The sequence below is a fragment of the Dermochelys coriacea genome, chromosome 9 (genome assembly GCF_009764565.3).
Source record: "Dermochelys coriacea isolate rDerCor1 chromosome 9, rDerCor1.pri.v4, whole genome shotgun sequence".
NCBI classification, from domain to species: Eukaryota; Metazoa; Chordata; order Testudines; family Dermochelyidae; genus Dermochelys; species Dermochelys coriacea.
The window spans coordinates 15,296,711-15,317,602 of record NC_050076.1 but is presented as its reverse complement, the minus strand read 5'-3'; the positions used below and the strand labels follow the sequence as shown (position 1 = coordinate 15,317,602).

General features: G+C 40.4%; 1 protein-coding gene across 1 annotated transcript in view; it reads right to left on the bottom strand.

The window, feature by feature from the left end:
- SPATA16 (spermatogenesis associated 16) overlaps positions 1–20,892 on the bottom strand; it is a 113,289-nt gene that overhangs the window by 29,146 nt on the left and 63,251 nt on the right. Inside the window, exons 5-7 of the mRNA XM_038416418.2 lie at positions 9,618–9,765; positions 5,031–5,177; positions 3,027–3,139 (exon numbers count right to left, since the gene is read on the bottom strand). Of these exons, the coding sequence (XP_038272346.1) occupies positions 3,027–3,139; positions 5,031–5,177; positions 9,618–9,765 (408 nt within the window). The remainder of the gene's footprint in view (positions 1–3,026; positions 3,140–5,030; positions 5,178–9,617; positions 9,766–20,892) is intronic.

Here is a 20,892-nt window from a genome sequence, read left to right as displayed (position 1 = left end):
AGGGCTAGCAGAATAGACCTTGCTCTGTTCTGTTAGGTCTAGCTTGCTTTGTAATCTGATTTTTTGGTCAGGGTGCTACGTTGTCAGGATCATTCTGCATTAAGAAAACTGAAGGGAAGGAAAACAGTCCCTCCCACAATAATATATGCCTGCATCTTTATATTTTTGTGCAAGATTGGCAGCTGCTGGTTCTAAATCAATGATAATTAGTTTTGTGTCAGGTTTTTCTCTCTTCTAACAAAGCCCCTACATATGACCTCCTGGTAAAGTGGCTGCTGGTTTAGAATCTATATGAATATGTCTTACTAAGTCCACTTAAAATTCTGCTTCTTGTAAAGTTAAGTTGCATTCAGGGAGGTCTCATCAAAACTTCATGGGTGAAATCCTGGTCTTGCTGAAGTGAATTGAAGTTTTGCCCCTGATTTCAATAGGGGCAGGAGATCACCACATCTATTTTGGAGTTCCTCAGCTGGTATCCATCTCAGCAAGAACAGTCATTTTAAAATCACAGGGATGGATCCATAGCTGTTGTAAATTGGCATTGCTCTATTGAAGTCTATGGAGCTATGCCAATTCACACCAGCTGAGTATCTGGCTCATAAACTCAGATAACCCTACCACATTTTCTACTAATCCTGTCTCTTATGTTGGTTGATTGCATCTTTTCTCTTGCATCCCCTATACCAAGATCTCAAATGTGAAACTTTTCTATTGAGACCATCTAGCCTTGTTTCCACAAATTCATTTCCAGGATAGACTAGAAATGGAGAAACATATTTGCCTGGTACTGAAGCTAAGGCTTACTGGCCTGTAATTGCCAGGATCACATCTGGAGCCTTTTTTAAAGATTGACTTCACATTAGCTATCCTCCAGTCATCTGGTATAGAGGCTGATTTAAGCAATAGGTTACATACTATAGTTAGTAATTCTGCAATTTTATATTTGAGTTCCACCACAACTCTTGGGTGAATATCATCTGGTTCTAGGGACTTATTATTGTTTGATTTATCAATTTGTTCCAAAACCTCCTCTACTGACAATTTATTCTGGGACAGTTCCTAAGATTTGTTACTTAAAAAGAACGGCTCATTTTGGACCCAGGTATGTTTCCATAAGGTTTTATATGAAGGTCTTAGAGAAGAATGGTAACATTACATACTTCAGAGATAGTTCTCTGAAAACATCCCCTCAATGTGCAGGGGCAGTCAAAACAGCAAACAGAATGTTAGGAATCATTACAAAAGGCTAGATAATAAGACAGAAAATATAATGCCACTGCATAAATCCATGGTACACCTAGACCTTTAATACTGCATGCAGTTCTTGTCACCCCATCTCAAAAAAGATATATTAGAACTGGAACCAAGGGTTATCCAATGAAAATATTAGGCAGCACATTTAAAACAAACACAAGGAAGTACTTCACATGATGTACAGTAAACCTGTAGAATTCATCACCAGGGAATGCTGTGAAGGGCAAAAGTATAACTGGGTTCAAAAAAGAATTAGATAAACTAATGGAGGATAAGCCCATCAATAGCTATTAGCCAAGATGGTCAGGGATGCAACCCCTTGCTCTGGGTATCCTAAGCCTCTGACTGCCAGAAACTGGGACTGTATGACAGAGGATGGATCACTTGATTGCCCTGCTCTGTTCATTACCTTGGAAGCATCTGGCATTGACCACTGTTGGAAGACAGGATACTGGATTAGATGGACCATTGGTCTGACCCAGTATGGCCATTCATATGTTCTAAAACTTGGGATGAAATCCTGCTCCCACTGAAGTCAATAGGAATTTTGCCATTAACTTCAAAGGGGCCAGGATTCCATCCTTGGAAGCATCAAAGTTGTCTAAATAGACTTTAGGATTTTTTTATGCTAAAGATGCACAAGCACATCAGTAACACATAATGTACTTTCTTAAAGTAGTGCATTTCAAATCAGCCTGCACACCAGTTAGAAGGGGATTTGGGTCAGTCAGAGAATGGTCAAGGACAGATGAATTCAAAGAGGCACGTTAACACTGAAAACAAAAAGACATTTCTTTTGGGATCTGTGCCATGAGACTCCTTCACCTTTGTCATACTGAGCTAAGAATGTTTTATTAGGGTCCATTTCTGCAAGGTGCTGAGCACCTTCACCTCCCACTGAGTTTTGTGAGATCTGTCCTTTATTGTCTGTTTACTTATTACTGTCAGAGTGAAGAAGATATAATTTCTCGAAGATTTTAGCTAATGTTTTTCATTTGATAGAGGTTGCTAAGTAGCAGTTTTGTCAACCTCCTACCTACTGTCAGACAGTAAGAATATTAATTCTGTCATTTGCTAAAACACCTGATGAGGAAATGCCTCTGATTTTTCCAAGACACAGATAACTAGAAAACTGTTATTGCTAGGGGAAAAATGTTAACATTAGCATTTGTAGTCTGTTGAGGAGAGGTTCTTCCACTTATTTTCTGGAGAACAATTTAAGAATTGCATTAAAATAGTCTAGTCTACATGCAAATTTCATTTTTGACCTTTTGTGCTAATCAAAAGCCAAAGTGATAAAAAGCTGTGTACATTACAGTAAAAAGTACAGTGTGGAATATGCTAATATATCTACAATATGTCTGTCTCAGATTTGAAAGTAATTTCACTTACTTCCCTATGTAGAGCCTAGGTTGGAATTGAATCTAAGAGTATGTCTACACTACAATGAAACACTCATGGTTGGCCCATATCAGCTGACTCAGACTTGCAGGACTTGGGCTGCGGGGCTATAAAATTGCACTGTAGATGTCCCAGCACAGGGTTCTGTTGAAGTCAGCTGATTGCTTTGCAAACATACTTGCCTAGTTTGCCACACATCAAAGAACCACTAACTAAAAATATTTTCTTGTTTCTCAAATTACAGAATCATTTAAATATCTGTCTGAAACAACAGAATAAAAGACATCAACAAAACACATCTTAATCATCACATATACACAAACCTCTATTACTTCATTCACTGCATTCTATAAAGTAGAATCTATACCCACAGTTAATTTGGTGCCTCTGATAAAATCCATTATTGGCAAGATCTTTTTCCCTATGGTCTCCAAGTGTGTTACTGATTCTTCTCTTGTAAGAGGACTAAAAGGAGCTCTGTGTTCTAAGAAATGAAATAGTAAACCTTGATATTGTTTTTGATCATACCAGTGCACAGTGCACCTTTCAAACAAAGTATTCTGTAGGGGATTTAGCAAACCATGTGGGCTCGGGGAAGTGTCAACTTGCTGGGAAAAGCCACCCAGACACTCAGCTGTCAGGAGCAGAGAAAGTAAGCTGGTTGCTTTATTTTATTCCAGTTTTTAATCTGGTCATTCTCCCGCCTGAGCTGGTTGGATGTTTACTACCACCCCCTTCCTTCACTGTGTCTATACTTCAGCCTCACTCCCTCTGCCTTTCATGCTCCCTTTCTTCCCTCCTTTTTCCTTACTCCCCTCCATTGTTGAATCTTTTGCTCTTTGCACAACAATAATATGACAGAACCACTGGGGCACCGTTGGGTACCAAATAACTGCATTTGCTCAATAAATACAAACATGCAAGGCCTACCTACGTACATACTGCTGCTCTGGCTGGTTTCTCATGCTTCTAAAAATATGTGAGCACCACTCAGGGATTACAAACTATTTAACGGAATACTACCCTATTCCTATACACCAGGAGTGGCCAAATTTACTGACCCACTGAGCCGCTTACTATAATTCTAAGAAGTTTGAGAGCTGCAAGACATGCACAACCTGCCCTGTGGGGTGGCACCCACTGGGGTGAGGGGCTAAACACCTTAGGTCCCCCTCCCTGCAGGGTAGAAGCCCCGGTCCCACCACCCCTCTGCAGGTCAGAAGCCTCGAGTTCCCGCCCATCCAGTCTTGTAGGCGGAGAATTGGTGGTGCGTGGGGAGCACCGCAAGCCACACTTTAACTGTAAAAGAGCTGCATGAACTCACAAGCCACAGTTTGGCCACACCTGCTATACACTATACCCTCCCTTCAATGTTCTCTCTACCTTCCTTTGTTTCTCTTTAGCTAATCCCCTTCCAACAAAACCTTCCTTCCAAAAAAATTAAAAGATACAAATAAATCAACCAAACACAAAAAAATCATGGCACTGATGTGACATTTGCCAACCATCACATTATTCCTCCCACCCTTTTGTCTGTGTTATCTAATTAGATTGTTAAATTCTTTGGGGCAGGGACTGTTTCTTACTCTACATTTGTACAGTGCCTACCACGATGGGGCCCCATTCTTGGCTGGCGTCTCTAGGTACCACCAATAATAATAATCAAATAAATAATAATAATAATAATAAATTTAATACTACTTTGCACTCCTACAGTGTTTTCCATTTGAAATATTAATTAATTGGGCCTCACAACACCTCTGTGAGATGACTGATTTTTAGCCTCACAGATAGATGAGATGACTGGTCTCCAAAGATTACTGTAACACATGTGCTTTCAGGACACCTAAAGTTTTCTAAGAGTAACTGAGCATCCCACAATCTTTACTGCATTTATCTTCACTACACCTCTGTGAGGTAGAGCAGTGCTAATAACACATGGGGAACTGTGGCACACAGAAATTAAGCAATTTGCCTAAGGAACTTTGGCGGGAGCGGGGAATTGAACTCTCATCTCCTAAGTCACAGGGTAACACCATAATCACAAGATCTCCTTCCTCTCTACAGCCAAGTAAATCATTTAAAGTGAATATCTGCCTGCACTGGCAATTGGCAAACACAGTGACAAATGTCTACATAGATAGAGTGGGGGGAGGGGGAGGGAAGTGAGTGGACAGTGGGGAGGAGTGACAAGCGCCTACAAATACAGGATGGGGAGGAGGTGAATGGTTGTCTGGTTGCATGACAGAGTAGACATGCCCACTGTGGCCTGTGCTTTAGCATAGTTCCTTGGTCTGTGTCTCAACCAGTCCTCTTCCCTTGCAGGTGACAAACCCCATTGCATTCAAACTACTAGGCAAATCAGCAATGCATACCTGAAAAGGATGGCAGCTTTTTACTTGACATCTTTTCCAAGAATTTCCCGACGTCTTTGTTTTTGAAACCCAGCGTCAACAAATATTGTTGGGGAGGCAAAGAAGCCCAATCTGCTGTCTGTGGTAAGATGTGAAGTCCATGGGGATCTGGAACAGGATAGTGATAGCATTTTGCACCCTTGCTTTTTCTTGAGGGCTTACGTTAGTGCCTCTCAAATTTTAGCTCCTCGCTTGAAAAAGAAAAGAGCTAAAAGAGTACTGCAGTCTATTGAATTTAACATAAAACACCCACCAAAACAAGTGACCAGAGAAACCCCTTAAACATGTCCAGTGCCAAGGCATAGGTGTAAGTAGTTTTTGAAATTCTGAATGTTGATGAATTTTTTTGTTGAAATGTAAAATTTCACGGAAAAAATGGTAAAAATTTTCTTGAAAATTTTGTCTAATTTTTTGAATAGCTCATCAAAAAATCCTAAATTTAATATTTCAACATTTGTTGTTGAAATTTTTACTTTTAACAAAACAAAGACAAAAACCTCAAACACCACCATCCTGCACAAAAAGCAGGATGAAATTTTAGTGACAATATTCACAAAAATGTTATTGTATTTTCAACCAGCTCTACTTTTAAGATGCCCACTAATATAGTGAGATAATGATAGAGGATCCCATTCACTGCTCACTGGGCTTACCAGCACAAAAATAAAATACAGTGAGCAAGATATTCCTCTTCCCCAAGTATTATGCCAATAGATCTCCATTAACTTTGCTAGAGTAACTACTGAGTTTCACTGAGGTGACCCAAAATGTGTTCTATTTGGTAGAGTCGTTGTTTTACTCATACACTTTACTCTGAATGTATGCACATTCTGGATGTGTGAAAATATTTTAAATGATCTAATTTTGTGCTATACCATTCCATTCTTTTTATCTCATTTCTATATACAGAGTTTACTTAACAGGTGGTTAACAGCCAGAAATTATAAAATTCTACCTGCTGAAGTTCTATGTAGCTTTTAATAGGATGCTAGGGGTTTGCAATTGTTGCTCTTAAAAGCCCTACCTATATTCTAAAAGCTTTCTGCCTCTGATGGATTCAAAAGTTTAAAATAGACTGTATTGTGCATTTGAAATTAAAAATATACCTCCTTTTCTTCCCATGGAACAAAGGAAAACTTGTGGAGAAATTCAGTATAATACATCCTTACAATAAGTCAAAACTTGAACCAAGATTTGGATGAATGAATGTTACTGAAATTCGTGATTAAGGTTATTTTAACTAACCAGTTAATAATAATAGAGCAAGTATTTCAAACTGTATTTTCACAGAAGTGGTTTAGTTCACATTTTAAATCCCAGAGATGAGGGGTATGGAGACTCTCACTTTCAGGTCATAAGTTCAGACCTGTGCCAATCTGGCAGTGATGGAAAATCTGGCAGTGATAGATATGGCAATTTCCTGCAATATCTTTGGGAGATCTTACTGAATTAAGTTTAAATAGCTTTACAGTCAAGTGTATTACAAATTCAAAGTTTATGTATTATTGTGGGATTGTATGTAACTTCTTTAGGGGACAATCCAAACCCTGGGAAATTTTATTTGCTTCAATAGACTATTTTAAACAATGTGCCAGACAAGAAGGAACATTCGGGACAAACAAAGTTAAATGGGTCTCCTAGGAAATACCTGGGGGGAGGTAAATGCAAATTCTCACTTTTGGACGCAATCTTTCAAAGATACACCCTGAGGAGAGAACCATTGTATCTGACTGATTACCTATTCCCAGTCCCTGAATATCAAAGTTCCAAGATGTATAAAGGAAAGGATAACTTATGTTTTTGTTCTGAGGAAAAGCTGTTATGAACTTGTAACCACAGAGAAACCCCTGAGTGAGGTTTGAAGGACTGATCATCTACCAGAGCCTTTGTTGAAGTTGGGGGTGATCTCTGGTTAGATTAGGATGTGTGTAGGTTCTTTTTTTTTTTAATACGTTTTTCTCTGTTATGCTTTCACCTTAAGAATAACTGTGCTACTCAGAAAGGGCTTTGTGGAAACTTACAACAAAGGGCAATTTCCCCAGAGAGAAAGCAACCTGCAGATACTGGCTGTATAGGCCATCTGGCTTGTTGGGGAACTCACAGTGTAGACAGGGGACTATGCTGTCTGGAAACCCCCTGGTCAGGAGAGAGAGAGATGCCAGTCTCTACCTCAGAGAGGTGATGGCTGAAGAGCCAGGAGCCTAGAGTGGGTGTCCTTGCTGGTCCATAAGGTGCAATTGCCTTGAACTATGACAGGCACTAGCTGAAAGCTCTTCGATGAACTAAGTGAAATGGCTTGGGGGTCTCAGTCCAGTTCTGAATAGAAAAGTCACAAACAACACCACCACAGTTGGCGCTAGCTGTTACCCTTGTCAGCTGCCTCAGCAGAGCATCTAGTGACAGTTAATTTTTCCATCCTTGTCCTAAGTTCTCAGCCTTAGAGGGTGCTCCCTGCAGGTCAGAAACGGGGCATATTGGTGGAGAAGCTTGCACTGCAGCACTGCCTGTGCTTTACCTGTTCTGTAAACATATGAGGGCTGCAAACTCCAGAGCTGTAAGTTCAGAATCCTTCACCATCATTACAGTCACAAAAGCAAACAAAATAAAACAAGCCATGCTAAATCTTTTAGCATGTTTTTAACTAGCATTTTAACTGTTTTTTTTACTTGTATTACACAGAAAGTTGCACACAATGGACCCAATTATGACCTCAGATACACAGGACAATTCCCAGAGAAGTCAATGAGCCAAATTCTGCTCTCAGTTACACCAGTGTCAAACAGAAGTCTAATGGGTGACTCCACTGAAGTCTAATGGGTTATATAACTATGCATCTGAGGCCAGAACTGGGTCCATTAGCTTTATTTATAAGCAAAATAATTGATTAAAATGGTCTATAATCAGGTGCTCTCCCTTTCCCCTCCTCTTTATCTTTTTTTCTTTCCTTGGGTGTAGTAGTGAAAGAAATTAAAAATTAAGGGTGACATTTTCAGAATGCCTATGTGATTTAGGCACACAAATCCTATTGACTTTCCAAGCAACTTATCCTCCTATGTCACGTACGTACTTTTGAAAATCCCACCCTCTCTCTGTATTGTTTGGGGGAGACGGGATTCTATGAGGTATGAGTTTGTCTCCTTTTCAGTCAAGTTCAGGGAGTTTTATATTATACTCCTCTTAATGCCAAATACTTTTGTTCCCTGGAAGTTCTCCACAAATTCACATCAGCAAGTAAACAGAAGACAGCTACTTTATAACCTCCATGACAAATAACAAGTCTCTATTTTCTCTATTTAAAAAAAATACCACCACACATGTAGGGATGTTCTTCAACTTGTAAAATCAAGGTGATCTGTCTTTACAGTGACATTTTTAAAACAAGACATAAAATGAACAAAATAAATGTGCTTAGTTGTGTACAATACTTACATGACTTTGTTGTCAGTGCTTGGACTTACTAGTCTAACAAACTATTTGTTTTTTTAACAAGGAAGTTTTCAGTGCTCCTGAAAGGTTCCATATTGATTGCCCTGAAGGATGAAGTCATTATTCACAGAGCTGGTATTTCATAGAAAGTGGTATAGTCATATAGCCCAATCAATAAGTCTCAGCTCTGACCTAGGGCAATACCTCTAGGAATTAAAGAGTATTTCAGTCTCCTAGAGCATTCTGCTAGAACTGCCCACAAAGCATCAGCTATAGTGTGGGTTCTTGTAATGGGAGCAAATGTCCTCAAGCAATTCGACATAGTGAGAAACTTACCTCTCCCTCTGTCTGATCCTCAGTCATCACTATAGTGTGACGCCTTAGGGTCTTCTCATAGTCATCACTGCTCCAAGTAAACTCAGTTAGCAATGATGACAAGACATGCCTTAGCCCATCATCCACTTTCCTTCTGGGATTAGGATTGCGATCTAAGTGCTTATCAACTCAGGAAAAGGCTAATTTAACTTGCTCAACCAGCAGGGGACAATAGTGGTCACACAGAAGATTCCCCTGTTCACACCAAAACTCAATGCCCTCCACTGGATCCCCATTCACTTCTGGGTCTTACTCAGGGTCCTGGATCTGAATGAAACCGGGCTACCCATTCATGACCATTGGGAATGATCAATCATTATTGCCCCTGGTGGGGGAGACCAGTAAGAAGCAGCCGCAGAGCATCTGCAGCAGAGGGGCTCTTGACCAGAGGTTAGGGTGAGCCCAAATCTGATAATCTTCAGAGCACACGACAAAGCCCAATGTACAACGAAAGCTTTGCTGCAATAATGGAAGTTAAAGAATGATGCTTCGAGGCATCATGGGTACAATTCACCCTTGGGCAGGGTGTCAGTACAAAGCTACGCCTCCCTTACATTGTGTTTGAGGACTTAAGTGCTACATAGATCATATGTTGGCCCTCTGCTCAGGGGTGAATTTCACCCCATGTGAGAGTAAGAATTTGTGGGATCCGGCCCCCAACCACCCACAAATCAAACTCAAAGTCAGCTACAAACACACAATACAATGAGGTCCAATGCCACTTGAAGATGTGAAATCCACTCTTACCTGTGTATATGTATTCCACATAATCAGGGTGCTTTTTAGCAAAAGCTGCCTTCATCTTGTCTGTTTTGTCAGCCTTTGCTTTTGTTGCAAATGGTGTGTACATAACTGAAAAAGATTCCTCCCTGGTGATGGCTTCTTCAATCATAGCCTAAAATAAAGGGGGAGAAATGATATATACTGTGCTGTTAAAAAGTGAGCTACCATTAAAAAAAAAAAGTATGTGAGGGAAAGAAAAATAATTGACATCACAGCTGATATTTTTCCCTTTAATAATTGCACAGTCATGCAAAGATAACATATTTTGGTCTTGAATATTAATTAGAGAGGAATTCAAATTAGTTCCAGAAAACATTGCCTATCTCATGCTCAGAAACTCAATTTAATGTAAAAAAAGCATTTTTAAACAACATTCAGTGCAGTGAGTCTATGTCTTCAGTGGGGAGAAAAGTATTAGATAAATTATCTTCAAGTTAAAAAGACCAAATTGATTCCATGTTCTCTGAAGGTCACATCCTTCCACCTGAAATTTTATTCATTATTTGGGAGCTGGTTAAGCAATACTCTACATTTACATTATCCTTTGGGTGGCATGAATCAAGTACTGGGGCTGTATGGAATGTTAGCCTTAAAATATTAAATCTATACATAGTTTGCATAAAGAGTGAAATTCATGCTTGTGGAGAGGGCCAGCACAAGGTGTATGCATCATGTAAACCCTTAAAATAGGGCTAAATGGTACATTATGTTGGCTTCCTGAACAGAGGTGAATTTCACCCTAAATGGACTACCAGAGTAAAATGACATCACGCCACAGTTTATCTGGTCCTCAGCTGGGGTAAACTGCCAACATCGATCAGAACTAATCTTGCTCAGCATTATTACTGCCCCTGCATAGGCAGGATTTAACCAGTTTCTGAAACAGCACTGAACACAGTGCATTCTGATTTGCACGTTTTGTTAAATCATGTTCAACACTGATTCAGCTGCACCCATTACAGACATATGTTGCATTTTCCCTAATGTCAACAAAGCTTCAATAAAATTTGGAACACTGAAACATTTCTTCAGTATAACTTTGTTTATGTGTAATCGTTCACCTAACACAAGGTTAGTGGAGACAATCACAAAGAAAAAGCATAAAGAGACAGATTTGCATATTCTAACAGGAAATAGCCCTCACATCACACTATATTGAAGTGAATCACTGAAAATCTCAGTTTTTGAACTGAGCTGTTTTACTGACAGACCAAATGGATCTTACTTCAGCTGTTGAAGTCATTCCTCAGTGATATAAAATTGCCCAGGAAATAATGAGCATATATGTGAGATATGCTCAACAGACAATTGTTTCTGCTAGGCTGGAATGGAAGACTGCAATAGGAGACGAGTGACGTATCAATGTCCTTTTCTGTAATGGCCTTAAGCAGGTCATTCTACCAATTTACTTCCAGTAACAGAATACTGGATCCAGTGAAAAGATCTATTCCCTTTGTACAAAGTGTCTCACAAATGACTTGTTTGTGGATGTGGTTAAGAGTCAGAGGGTCTGCACTTCATAAACATTTTCAAAAGGAGGCAAAATTCAGAAATAGGCTACTTTATATAGAGAAAACACATGCTCTCAATAGCATGACAATACCATATATATGGTCATGATACCCATTGCATAAATAAATTGATACAATCACAGAATATAATGTGGAATATAATGTGGAACCAGGAAATTAACTGCACTTATGCCCAAATCCTTCCATCTCTTTGCTGACATGGAGAGCCCTCACAGCAGCAGAAATGGAGCAGTTTCACTCTGCATGGAGTCAAACAGGACTCCAGGAATACCACACAACAAAAACACTAACCCAGGAAGCTATCCTTGCAACAAAGCCCGTTGCCAACTGTGTCCACATATCTATTCAGGGGACACCATCATAGGGCCTAATCACGTCAGCCACACTATCAGAGGCTCGTTCACCTGCGATATATGCCATCATGTGCCAGCAATGCCCCTCTGCCATATACATTGGCCAAACCGGACAGTCTCTACGTAAAAGAATAAATGGACACAAATTAGACGTCAAGAATTATAACATTCAAAAACCAGTCGGAGAACACTTCAGTTTCTTTGGTCACTTGATTACAGACCTAAAAGTGGCAATTCTTCAACAAAAAAACTTCAAAAACAGACTCCAACGAGAGAGTGCTGAATTGGAATTAATTTGCAAACTGGATACAATTAACTTAGGCTTGAATAAAGACTGTGAGTGGATGTGTCATTACACAAAGTAAGACTATTTCCCCTTGTTTATTTCCCCTCCTACTGTTTTTGTAAAGTGCTGGAAATGGCCCACCTTGATTATCACTACAAAAGGTCCCCCCTCCGCACCGCCCGCTCTCCTGCTGGTAATAGCTCACCTTTCCTGGTATCTCTAAGGTGCCACAAGCACTCCTTTTCTTTTTACGGATACAGACTAACATGGCTGCTACTCTGAAACCTGTCATTATGCAGGGAATTGTAACCCCTATGCAATGTGGGGCCCAAAACCATAGAACCAGCCTATGCAATCATGCTCACAACTCTTGGTAGGCAAGACACAGTGTCAAGGAGCTGCCGCTGAGTGGACCTTCTGGTCTGTTTCTCCCAGTTTGTGAATGTAAGGGCCATATAGATTTCTCCTCTCCCTTTTGCCCTGGAGGAGTTCTCCAGGGCCCTGCCAAAATACTCAGGCTGGGTATTTAGAGTAGCATTTGGGGCTCATTAAGTCCTGTTAGCCTACTCACCTGCACTCTGCCCACTCATCCATCTAACATTCCAAACCTCTGAGACATGGAAAAGAAAACAAAACCCTGCCTTCTTTTCACCCTAAATACGAAGTAGGGAAAAGCCAGGATTGAAAATTACCCTGCTCTGCAGTCCAGAATGGGAAATATTCAGTCTTGGACCAGTGACAGGTTTAAAATATCTGTTATACCATGAGCCACCTGATATAGGGACACTAAGGATATGTCTACACGGCAAAGAAAGTGGTGGTGTGTCTCAGAGCCTGGGTCAAATGACTCTGGCTTGAGGGGCTTGCACAATGGAGCTAAAAAGGAGCAGGTATATATTCATGTTCGGCTTAGAGCCCAGGCTCTGAAGTTCAGCAGGGGGGATGGGGAGGGTCTTGGAGCCCAGGCTTCAGCCTGAGCCCTAATGTTTACACTGTAAGGTTTAGCTCCAGGTCAGTTTACCAGGGCTCTGAGACTCACTGCTAAGAGTTGTTTTTTTTTTCTGCAGCGTAGATGTACCCTGACTGTTTCCTTCTAGTGAGATGAGATAATAACATTTACATGATATATATCTACAGTAGCCATGGCTAGTTCTGGCAAGCTGAAAAATAGTAGACCTTAAAATAGCAACATCATGATTTATAGGAAAGCTCTTTCAGATGTTGTATGTTAGTTTTATGAACTCTAATTTTTCTATCACTCTAGGATTTGCAAAACCTGGCTTTAGAGATGAAGAAGTATGAAAAATAGGACCAATAAAGTCTTCAAGAGACACATTTTTTAAAAAGCAGAAGCCCAGCTATTTGCACACACAAAATCAACACAACATACAGTTCTAATACAAGTACTCAATGGGGTTGGCATTTTTGTGCTGATATTGGGCACCCATATTAGCATTTAACCATAAAGCTATAGAAAGCAATTTTCTAATTTGTAGTCTAAATGGAATGCATGGTGGCATGCTGCGGTGTAGAGGTTTTGGTGGAACTTACTTGCATAACTCACTTTTGGCTTCACCAGCCTTGAGAACAATTCAAAATCATGGCAATAAAACCTTTACACCACCATGTACCCATACACAGTCTGTGCAGTTTGCAGATAGGGACTGGGTCAGAGTGCAATATGGTAAAATATCACTCAAAGGGGAAAAAACAGTTCCTTAGATTTTGGTCAGTACTACTACTGAAGGTCCTATTATTATCCAAGAGCAATTTTTTTCTCCAGCTCCTGAGCTTGCATGTAGCTGCTATTTGTTTTATTATCCCCTTGGATTTTTATGGGCTAAAATCTTTAAGGACATAAAAACTTCAGCACATAAAAACTTTGGAACAGAAAACTTTATGCAGTGGGGTCCCTGAAGATTTCTCTGCTGAAGTCTTTATGCACTGAAGTCCATATGCTCAGGGAGACTTCAGCACAGAAATCTACAGGCATGTCTAGGCACTGAGAATGAGATGCTAGCAATTGTTATTCCTCTTTCCGTGTGCACCTAGAGCCCATTCAGTACCCATTCAAGTTAATGGAAAGACTTCCATTTATTTCACTGGACTTTGGATTGGGTCACTGGAGAACAGGATTGGGAAAGTCATTCTGTTTCCTGCCTTCATGCCTCTTGATGGGCTCTGCAGAGGGGTAGCAGGGAGAGGATGATGCTGATTTACACCACTAGTGGCAATAACGTCACACCCTTGCATAAGGATGGAGGTGGACACCCTCTAGGTAGGCAGAGACATCTCCCTATGCACTATATAAGGCGTTGCTGAATTTTCACACATGCCTGACACAAGCAATTTGTAGTGACATCTCAACGATGGCATTGGTACTTCTTTGACCCCAGTGGGATTAGAAAAGTGGGTGAGGGGAAAGAACACCAAGGAATTCAGAGAAAAAGATGGAAGAATGTGAAATCTGGGACTTCTGTGAACACCATGATAAACATCTTCCCCACAGGTCACACTGAATTCCAGTCCCTTGGGACTAATGTTGTCCTACCATGTACAATGCATTGGGATGAAGGAGGTGACAGCAGCATAGCATGCGTCCCCGCACAGACAGGTGGGCTCCCACTTCCTTTAAAAAGGAGACAGGTTTCAGAGTGGTAGCCGTGTTAGTCTGTATCAGCAAAAAGAATGAGGAGTACTTGTGGCACCTTAGAGACTAACACATTTATTTGGGCATAAGCTTTCGAGGGCTAAAACCCACTTCATCAGATGCATGGACTCCAATGAGAAACTGCAGAACTGGAATTAATTTGCAAACTGGACACAATCAAATTAGGTTTGAATAAAGACTGGGAGTGGATGGGTCATTACAAAAATAAAAACTATTTCCCCATGCTAATTCCTCCCCCCCCCCCCCCCCCGCCAGTGTTACTCACACCTTCTTGTCAACTGTTTGAAATGGGCCATTCTGATTATCACTACAAAAGTTTTTTTCTCCTGCTGATAATAGCCCACCTTAATTGATTTGTCTCATTAGAGTTGGTACGGCAATCCCCATCTTTTCATGTTCTCTGTATATATATATATCTTCCTACTATATTTTCCACTCCATGCATCTGATAAAATGGGGTTTAGCCCATGAAAGCTTATGCCCAAATAAATTTGTTAGTCTCTAAGGTGCCAAAAGTACACCTCTTTTTTTTAAAAAAGGAGAGAGGAAGGAGTTTGGGATCTCTTGGCCTTTGGTCCAGGCTTGCTATATTTATGTCTAAACATATATAAAATGGCCAGGGTATACCTAGAGTTAGAATATAGTCACAATGAATTTGAATGCATTTTTTTTCTTTATAAAAATTTGAAACATTTTCAAACATTCTCCTCCCTAAACCTCCCAGATTTGGGGCAAGTCAAGCTAACAGAGCTTCCATTCTCTCTCACTCAGGGCTTGATGTAGTGCTCATTGAAGTCAATGGAAAGACTCTCACTCAGTGGACATTGAATCAGGCCTGTATTGAGCATTGCAATGAATCAAAAGTACCCTCTTCGGCAGTGCATTGAAACATAGGAATTGCTATACTGGATAAGACCAGTCCCTCCAATCTGTACCAATGTTCCCTCTAATTTTTGATAGGCCGTGTGCCCAAAAAATTTCTTCTGTGCAAATGTTTGTACTTCTGTGTAAGTTGTTGTGCATGCAATGTTTCACCATGTGCGCGGGGTTTCAGATCTGTGTGGGCACGCACATGCGCACAGCTTAGAAGGAACAGTGGCAGGTACCCATTGCTTCAGAGAAGGTACAAGAAACTCTTTAATAGGAAGTTATGAAAAAACTCGCCCACAGGAACATTTTCCTCCTATAATCCGTGGTTGACATGCCCTGAAGAAAGAGGGTTTATATCTTTTCCAAAACTCTTGTTTTAGAACTGTGTGAAATCACAGAGTCTGTAGAGTAATTATTAGGCAGCAGAGTATTTAAATTTTCAACCTCAGATATTGAATCACTGATTCTTTTTAATCTGAAATAAAAATACCCATGGGGTATAGAATGGCTGCTGTATGAGGAGAGATTAATAAGACTGGCACTTTTCAGGTTGGAAAAGAGACAACTAAGGTGGGGATATGATAGAAGTCTATAAAATCATGACTGATGTGGAGAAAGTAAATAAGGAAGTGTTATTTACTCCTTCTCATAACACAAGAACTAGGGGCCACCAAATGAAATTAAAAAGCAGCAGTTTAAAACAAACAGAAGGAAGTATTTTTTCACACAACACACAGTTAGCCTGTGGAACTCCTTGCCAGAGGACGTTGTGAAGGCAAAGACTATAACAGGATTCAAAAAAGAACTAGATACATTCATGGAGGATAGGTCCATCAATGGCTACTAGCCAAGATGGGCAAGGATGGTGTTCCTAGACTCTGTTTGCCAGAAGCTGGGAATGAGTGACAGGGGATGGATCACTTGAGGATTACCTGTTCTGTTCATTCCCTTTGAAGCACCTGGTATTGGCTACTGTCAGAAGACAGGATACTGGGCTAGATGGACCTTTGGTCTGACCCAGTATAGCCGTTCTTACGTTCAACATTTCCATGGTTTATCAAAGGAATGTTTAAGATTACATTGCTATCATGAAAATTAAAAACAAATTAAACTAAAAACATTCCCAAACAAATAGTTCTGTCTAGACAGAGCCAATGGTTTAAATATATATTCCTTTAACAGAAGGAACACCACATATCCTGTTTATCTCTGACCACCTGACTTCTGTGGAAATATATCAGAGACACCCTATATCATGTCTACAAATATGCAGTTTCATAGATCTTTTAATGAAACCTAAATTTTAGCCAAAACAATCTTACATTGTCTCTTTAATAACCTCTAAAATTTTGGCAAGAACTCATAAAACGACCAGGTAGATTTACAAGAAACAAAGCTTTCCTATGCCAACTTTTCACGGCAGATGATATAACTACTTTTCTTTAATGAAGCTTTTGCCATTTTGCCTCTCTCCTAACAGACATGGGAGAAGAAAAATGACAGCATGGCTGCAAATTCTTCATAATGGTGACAGAAGCTTTTGTGGCTACCCTTCCTGACATTAACATGCATAAAGGTTTAATTTGGAAAATCCAATTATCTTGACATCTAGAGTTAGCTGGATATTTAGACATCTTCCGAGAGCCTTATCGTGGGGCTGCAGTGCAAGCTCAGCCACTGTCACATATACGTTACAGCAGGAATTGATGTTCTTATTGACGATTTTTATGGATGTAATGATATAAGTCAGGGCAAAGCTGAGAGCCTAGTGTACAAATGGTTACTGCTCTGATGCTGGAATGTTACACTTAGAAATATGGGAACACTGCAATGGAACCTACACACTGTCCTCTATATTTTTCCTAATGTGAGGGAATATTTGGCAGCTCTGCACTAAGTCTGTCAGTGCTGTGATATAACTATCTTCTTATCATTCTGATCTTCTGATGTTATTTTTCTGGGGGGAAAATAGATAGCGTGTTCTTTTCCCCAATCTGTTTATGCTATGAAAAATCATATACTGTACCGTAGATGAGAACTTTCTGTTTATCTGCCATGTAATACTTTCTCATTAACGTATGTCACATCAAATCATAGAATCATAGAATCGTATACTATCAGGGTTAGAAGGGACCTCAGGAGGTCATCTAGTCCAACCCCCTACTCAAAGCAGGACCAATCCCCAACTAAATCATCCCAGCCAGGGCTTTGTCAAGCCTGACCTTAAAAACTTCTAAGGAAGGAGATTCCACCACCTCCCTAGGTTAACGCATTCCAGTGTTTCACCACCCTCCTAGTGAAAAAGTTTTTCCTAATATCCAACTTAAACCTCCCCCACCGCAACTTGAGACCATTACTCCTTGTTCTGTCATCTGCTACCACTGAGAACAGTCTAGATCAATCCTCTTTGGAACCCCCTTTCAGGTAGTTGAAAGCAGCTATCAAATCCCCCCCTTATTCTTCTCTTCCGCAGACTAAATAATCCCAGTTCCCTCAGCCTCTCCTCATAAGTCATGTGTTCCAGTCCCCTAATCATTTTTGTTGCCCTCTGCTGGACGTTTCCAATTTTTCCACATCCTTCTTGCAGTGTGGGACCCAAAACTGGACATAGTACTCCAGATGAGGCCTCACCAATGTCAGCTTATTTAGGTTCTTAAGTTATTAATGTATTTACGTCAGGGCAAAGCTGAGAGCCTAGTGTACAAATGGTCACTGCTCCGATGCTGGAATGTTACACTTCTTAGAAATATGGGAACACTGCTTTTTTAATGTGCGGTATATTTTTAAAACCAGCTTTGCAGAGCAGCATAAAAATACATCTGTGTATTCTGCTGAGTTCTAAAAGGCGGAAGCAGAAATGCTTAAGATAGTTACTTTACTGTTCAAGATGTATTAGATATTTTCATAACTGTCACTTTATGTTTTGGGCAAGAGGATCCAGGCTTTACATCCTTCTGTAAAGATCACAACTCATTAAAAAAAGTATACCTACCATTAATGGGTGGCAGGGAAAGGGAGAAGTCTAGGCTGTTACTGAAATTCCCTGCATACATTGCTACCAGTTGGGGAAAGCGTTCAGCAACGTATCTACACATGTCTACAAAAGCTTCCCCCCAAATCCCACAAAACATCATGCAGGAATGATGGCACTGGAAGTGCTCATATCTCATATAACAGGTTTACAAGCAAATCATGAGTGACATCAACTGTGGATGGGGGACTGAATCTTTCCTTTGTGCCCCAGGATAGGAGTCCCAGTGATGAATTTTGTTCAGAATGTCTCTTAGTTGTGAGTTGGGGGAGAATCAAGCCAATGAGACAGAATTATCTGGTATAATGAATGAGGCATAGCTAAATTTGTAATGGGCTGGCAGGAGGGGGAAGTAGTTGCTAAAATCTATAATTCAAAGACCAACTCACTTGGAAATTCAGCACAACACCAATGCAAAATATGGTAGTCCACAGAATTGGTGCCCCCACATATTTGTGGGGAATAATGAAGTTGGCCCAAAGAGCTTTTAACCAACATTGCTAAATGTCTACCCTTTCTTTATAAACAAAGAGATTATTTTGATAGTGAGCAGTAGTAGAATTCCAGTAGCTGAAAAGGAGAATTTAATGTGATTTTGTCCCTGTACAACCAGGTTTACTTCTAGCACCCACTAAAAAAGACCTACGGTTGTGGACCTTTGTTGCTGCCAGTGCCATGGGAAGGTGACTGATATCTGAATGCTGTGCCCATTGTTAGGTTTCTCCAGTGATATAGGAAAGGAATTATAAACTGCAGAACTTTTAAAGAGCTTGGTCTCAGAAAGAGAGGACAGTCTCACACCACATGGGCAGAACAAAAGGCTCAGCATCATTCAGCACTTGTACAATCATGCCCAGAGGATAAAATCTACACAAAGGAGTCTGAAGCCACCAACTGACTCCTCAATGTGTTCATCCACTCTTAGATTTTAAGGTCAGAAGTGACCATCATGATCATCTAGTCTGATCTCCTGCACATTGCAAGCCACAGAACCTTGCCCACCCACTCCTACAATAGACCCATAACCTCTGGGTAAGTTATCCTCAAATCATGATTTAAAGACTTCAAGTTACAGAGAATCCACAACTTACACTAGTTTAAACCTGCAAGCAACCTGTGCCCTATGCTGCAGGGAAGAAAAAAAAGCCCCAGGGTCTCTGCCAATCTGACCTGAGGGGAAATTCCTTCTTGACCCCAAAGTGGTCCATAACCATTTCTGCAACACCCAACAGCCAGTCACCAGGGAAATAATTCTCTGTAGTAACTGACAGCCCTCCCCATTTAGTGTCCCATTAACAGATATTGGAGATATTTGCTGCTAGCAGTCGCAGATGAGCTACATGCCATTGTAGGCAGTCTCATCATACTATTACCTCCAAAATTTATCAATCTCCGTCTTGAAGCCAATTAGGTTTTTAACCCCCACTGCTCCCCTTGGAAGGATATTCCAGAACTTCACTCCTCTGATGGTTAAAACCTTTGTCTAATTTCAAGCCTAAACTTGTTGATGGCTCGTCTATATTCATTTGTTCTTGTGTCAACATTGGTGCTTAATTTAAACAACTCCTCTCCCGCCCTGGTATTTATCCCTCTGATTTATTTACAGAGAGCAATCATTTCACCCTTTGTTTGGTTCGGCTACCCAAGCCAAGCTCTTTGAGTCTCCGCCCATAAGGTAGGTCTCCCATTGCTCTGATCATCCTAGTATCCCTTCTATGCACCTGTTCCAATTTGAATTAATCTTTCTTAAACATGATGGAACACAGTATTCCAGATGAGGTCTTACAAGTGCTTTGTATAATGGCACTTACGCTTCCCTAGCTCGACTGGAAATACCTCGCCTGATGCATCCTAGGATCACATTAGTCTCTTCCATGACCGCATCACATTGGCGGGTGATAGTCATCCTGTAATCAACCAATATATCCAGGTCTTTTTCCTCCACTGTCACATCCAACTGATACGTCCCTAGCTTATAACAAAAATTCTTGTTGTTAGTCCCTAAGTGCATGACCTTGCACTGTTCAATTTCATCCCATTTCTATTACTCCAATTTCAAGGTCATCCAGATCTTCTTATATGGTATTCTGGTCCTCCTTTGTAGTGGCAATACCTCCCAACTTTGTGGCAGCTGCAAATTTTATTAATGCACACACACTTTTTGTGGCAAGGTCATTAATAAAAATGTTAAAGAAGATTGGTCCTGAGACTAATCGCTGAGGAATTACACTAGTAATCTCCCTCCAGCATGATAGTTCATCTTTCAGGATGACCAGTATGACCTGGTCTCCTCCTAACCTAACCAGTTCCTTATCCGCCTTTCAGTTTTCATCTTAGTCCCCATATTCTCAAATTTAACTAATAATTTCCCTATGTGGAACTCTATCAAATGCCTTACTGGAAATCCAGTTAGATTATATTTGCATTTCCTTTGTCTAAAGAATCAGTTATTTTCTCAAAGAAAGAGATTAGGCTGGTCTGGCATGATCTATCTTT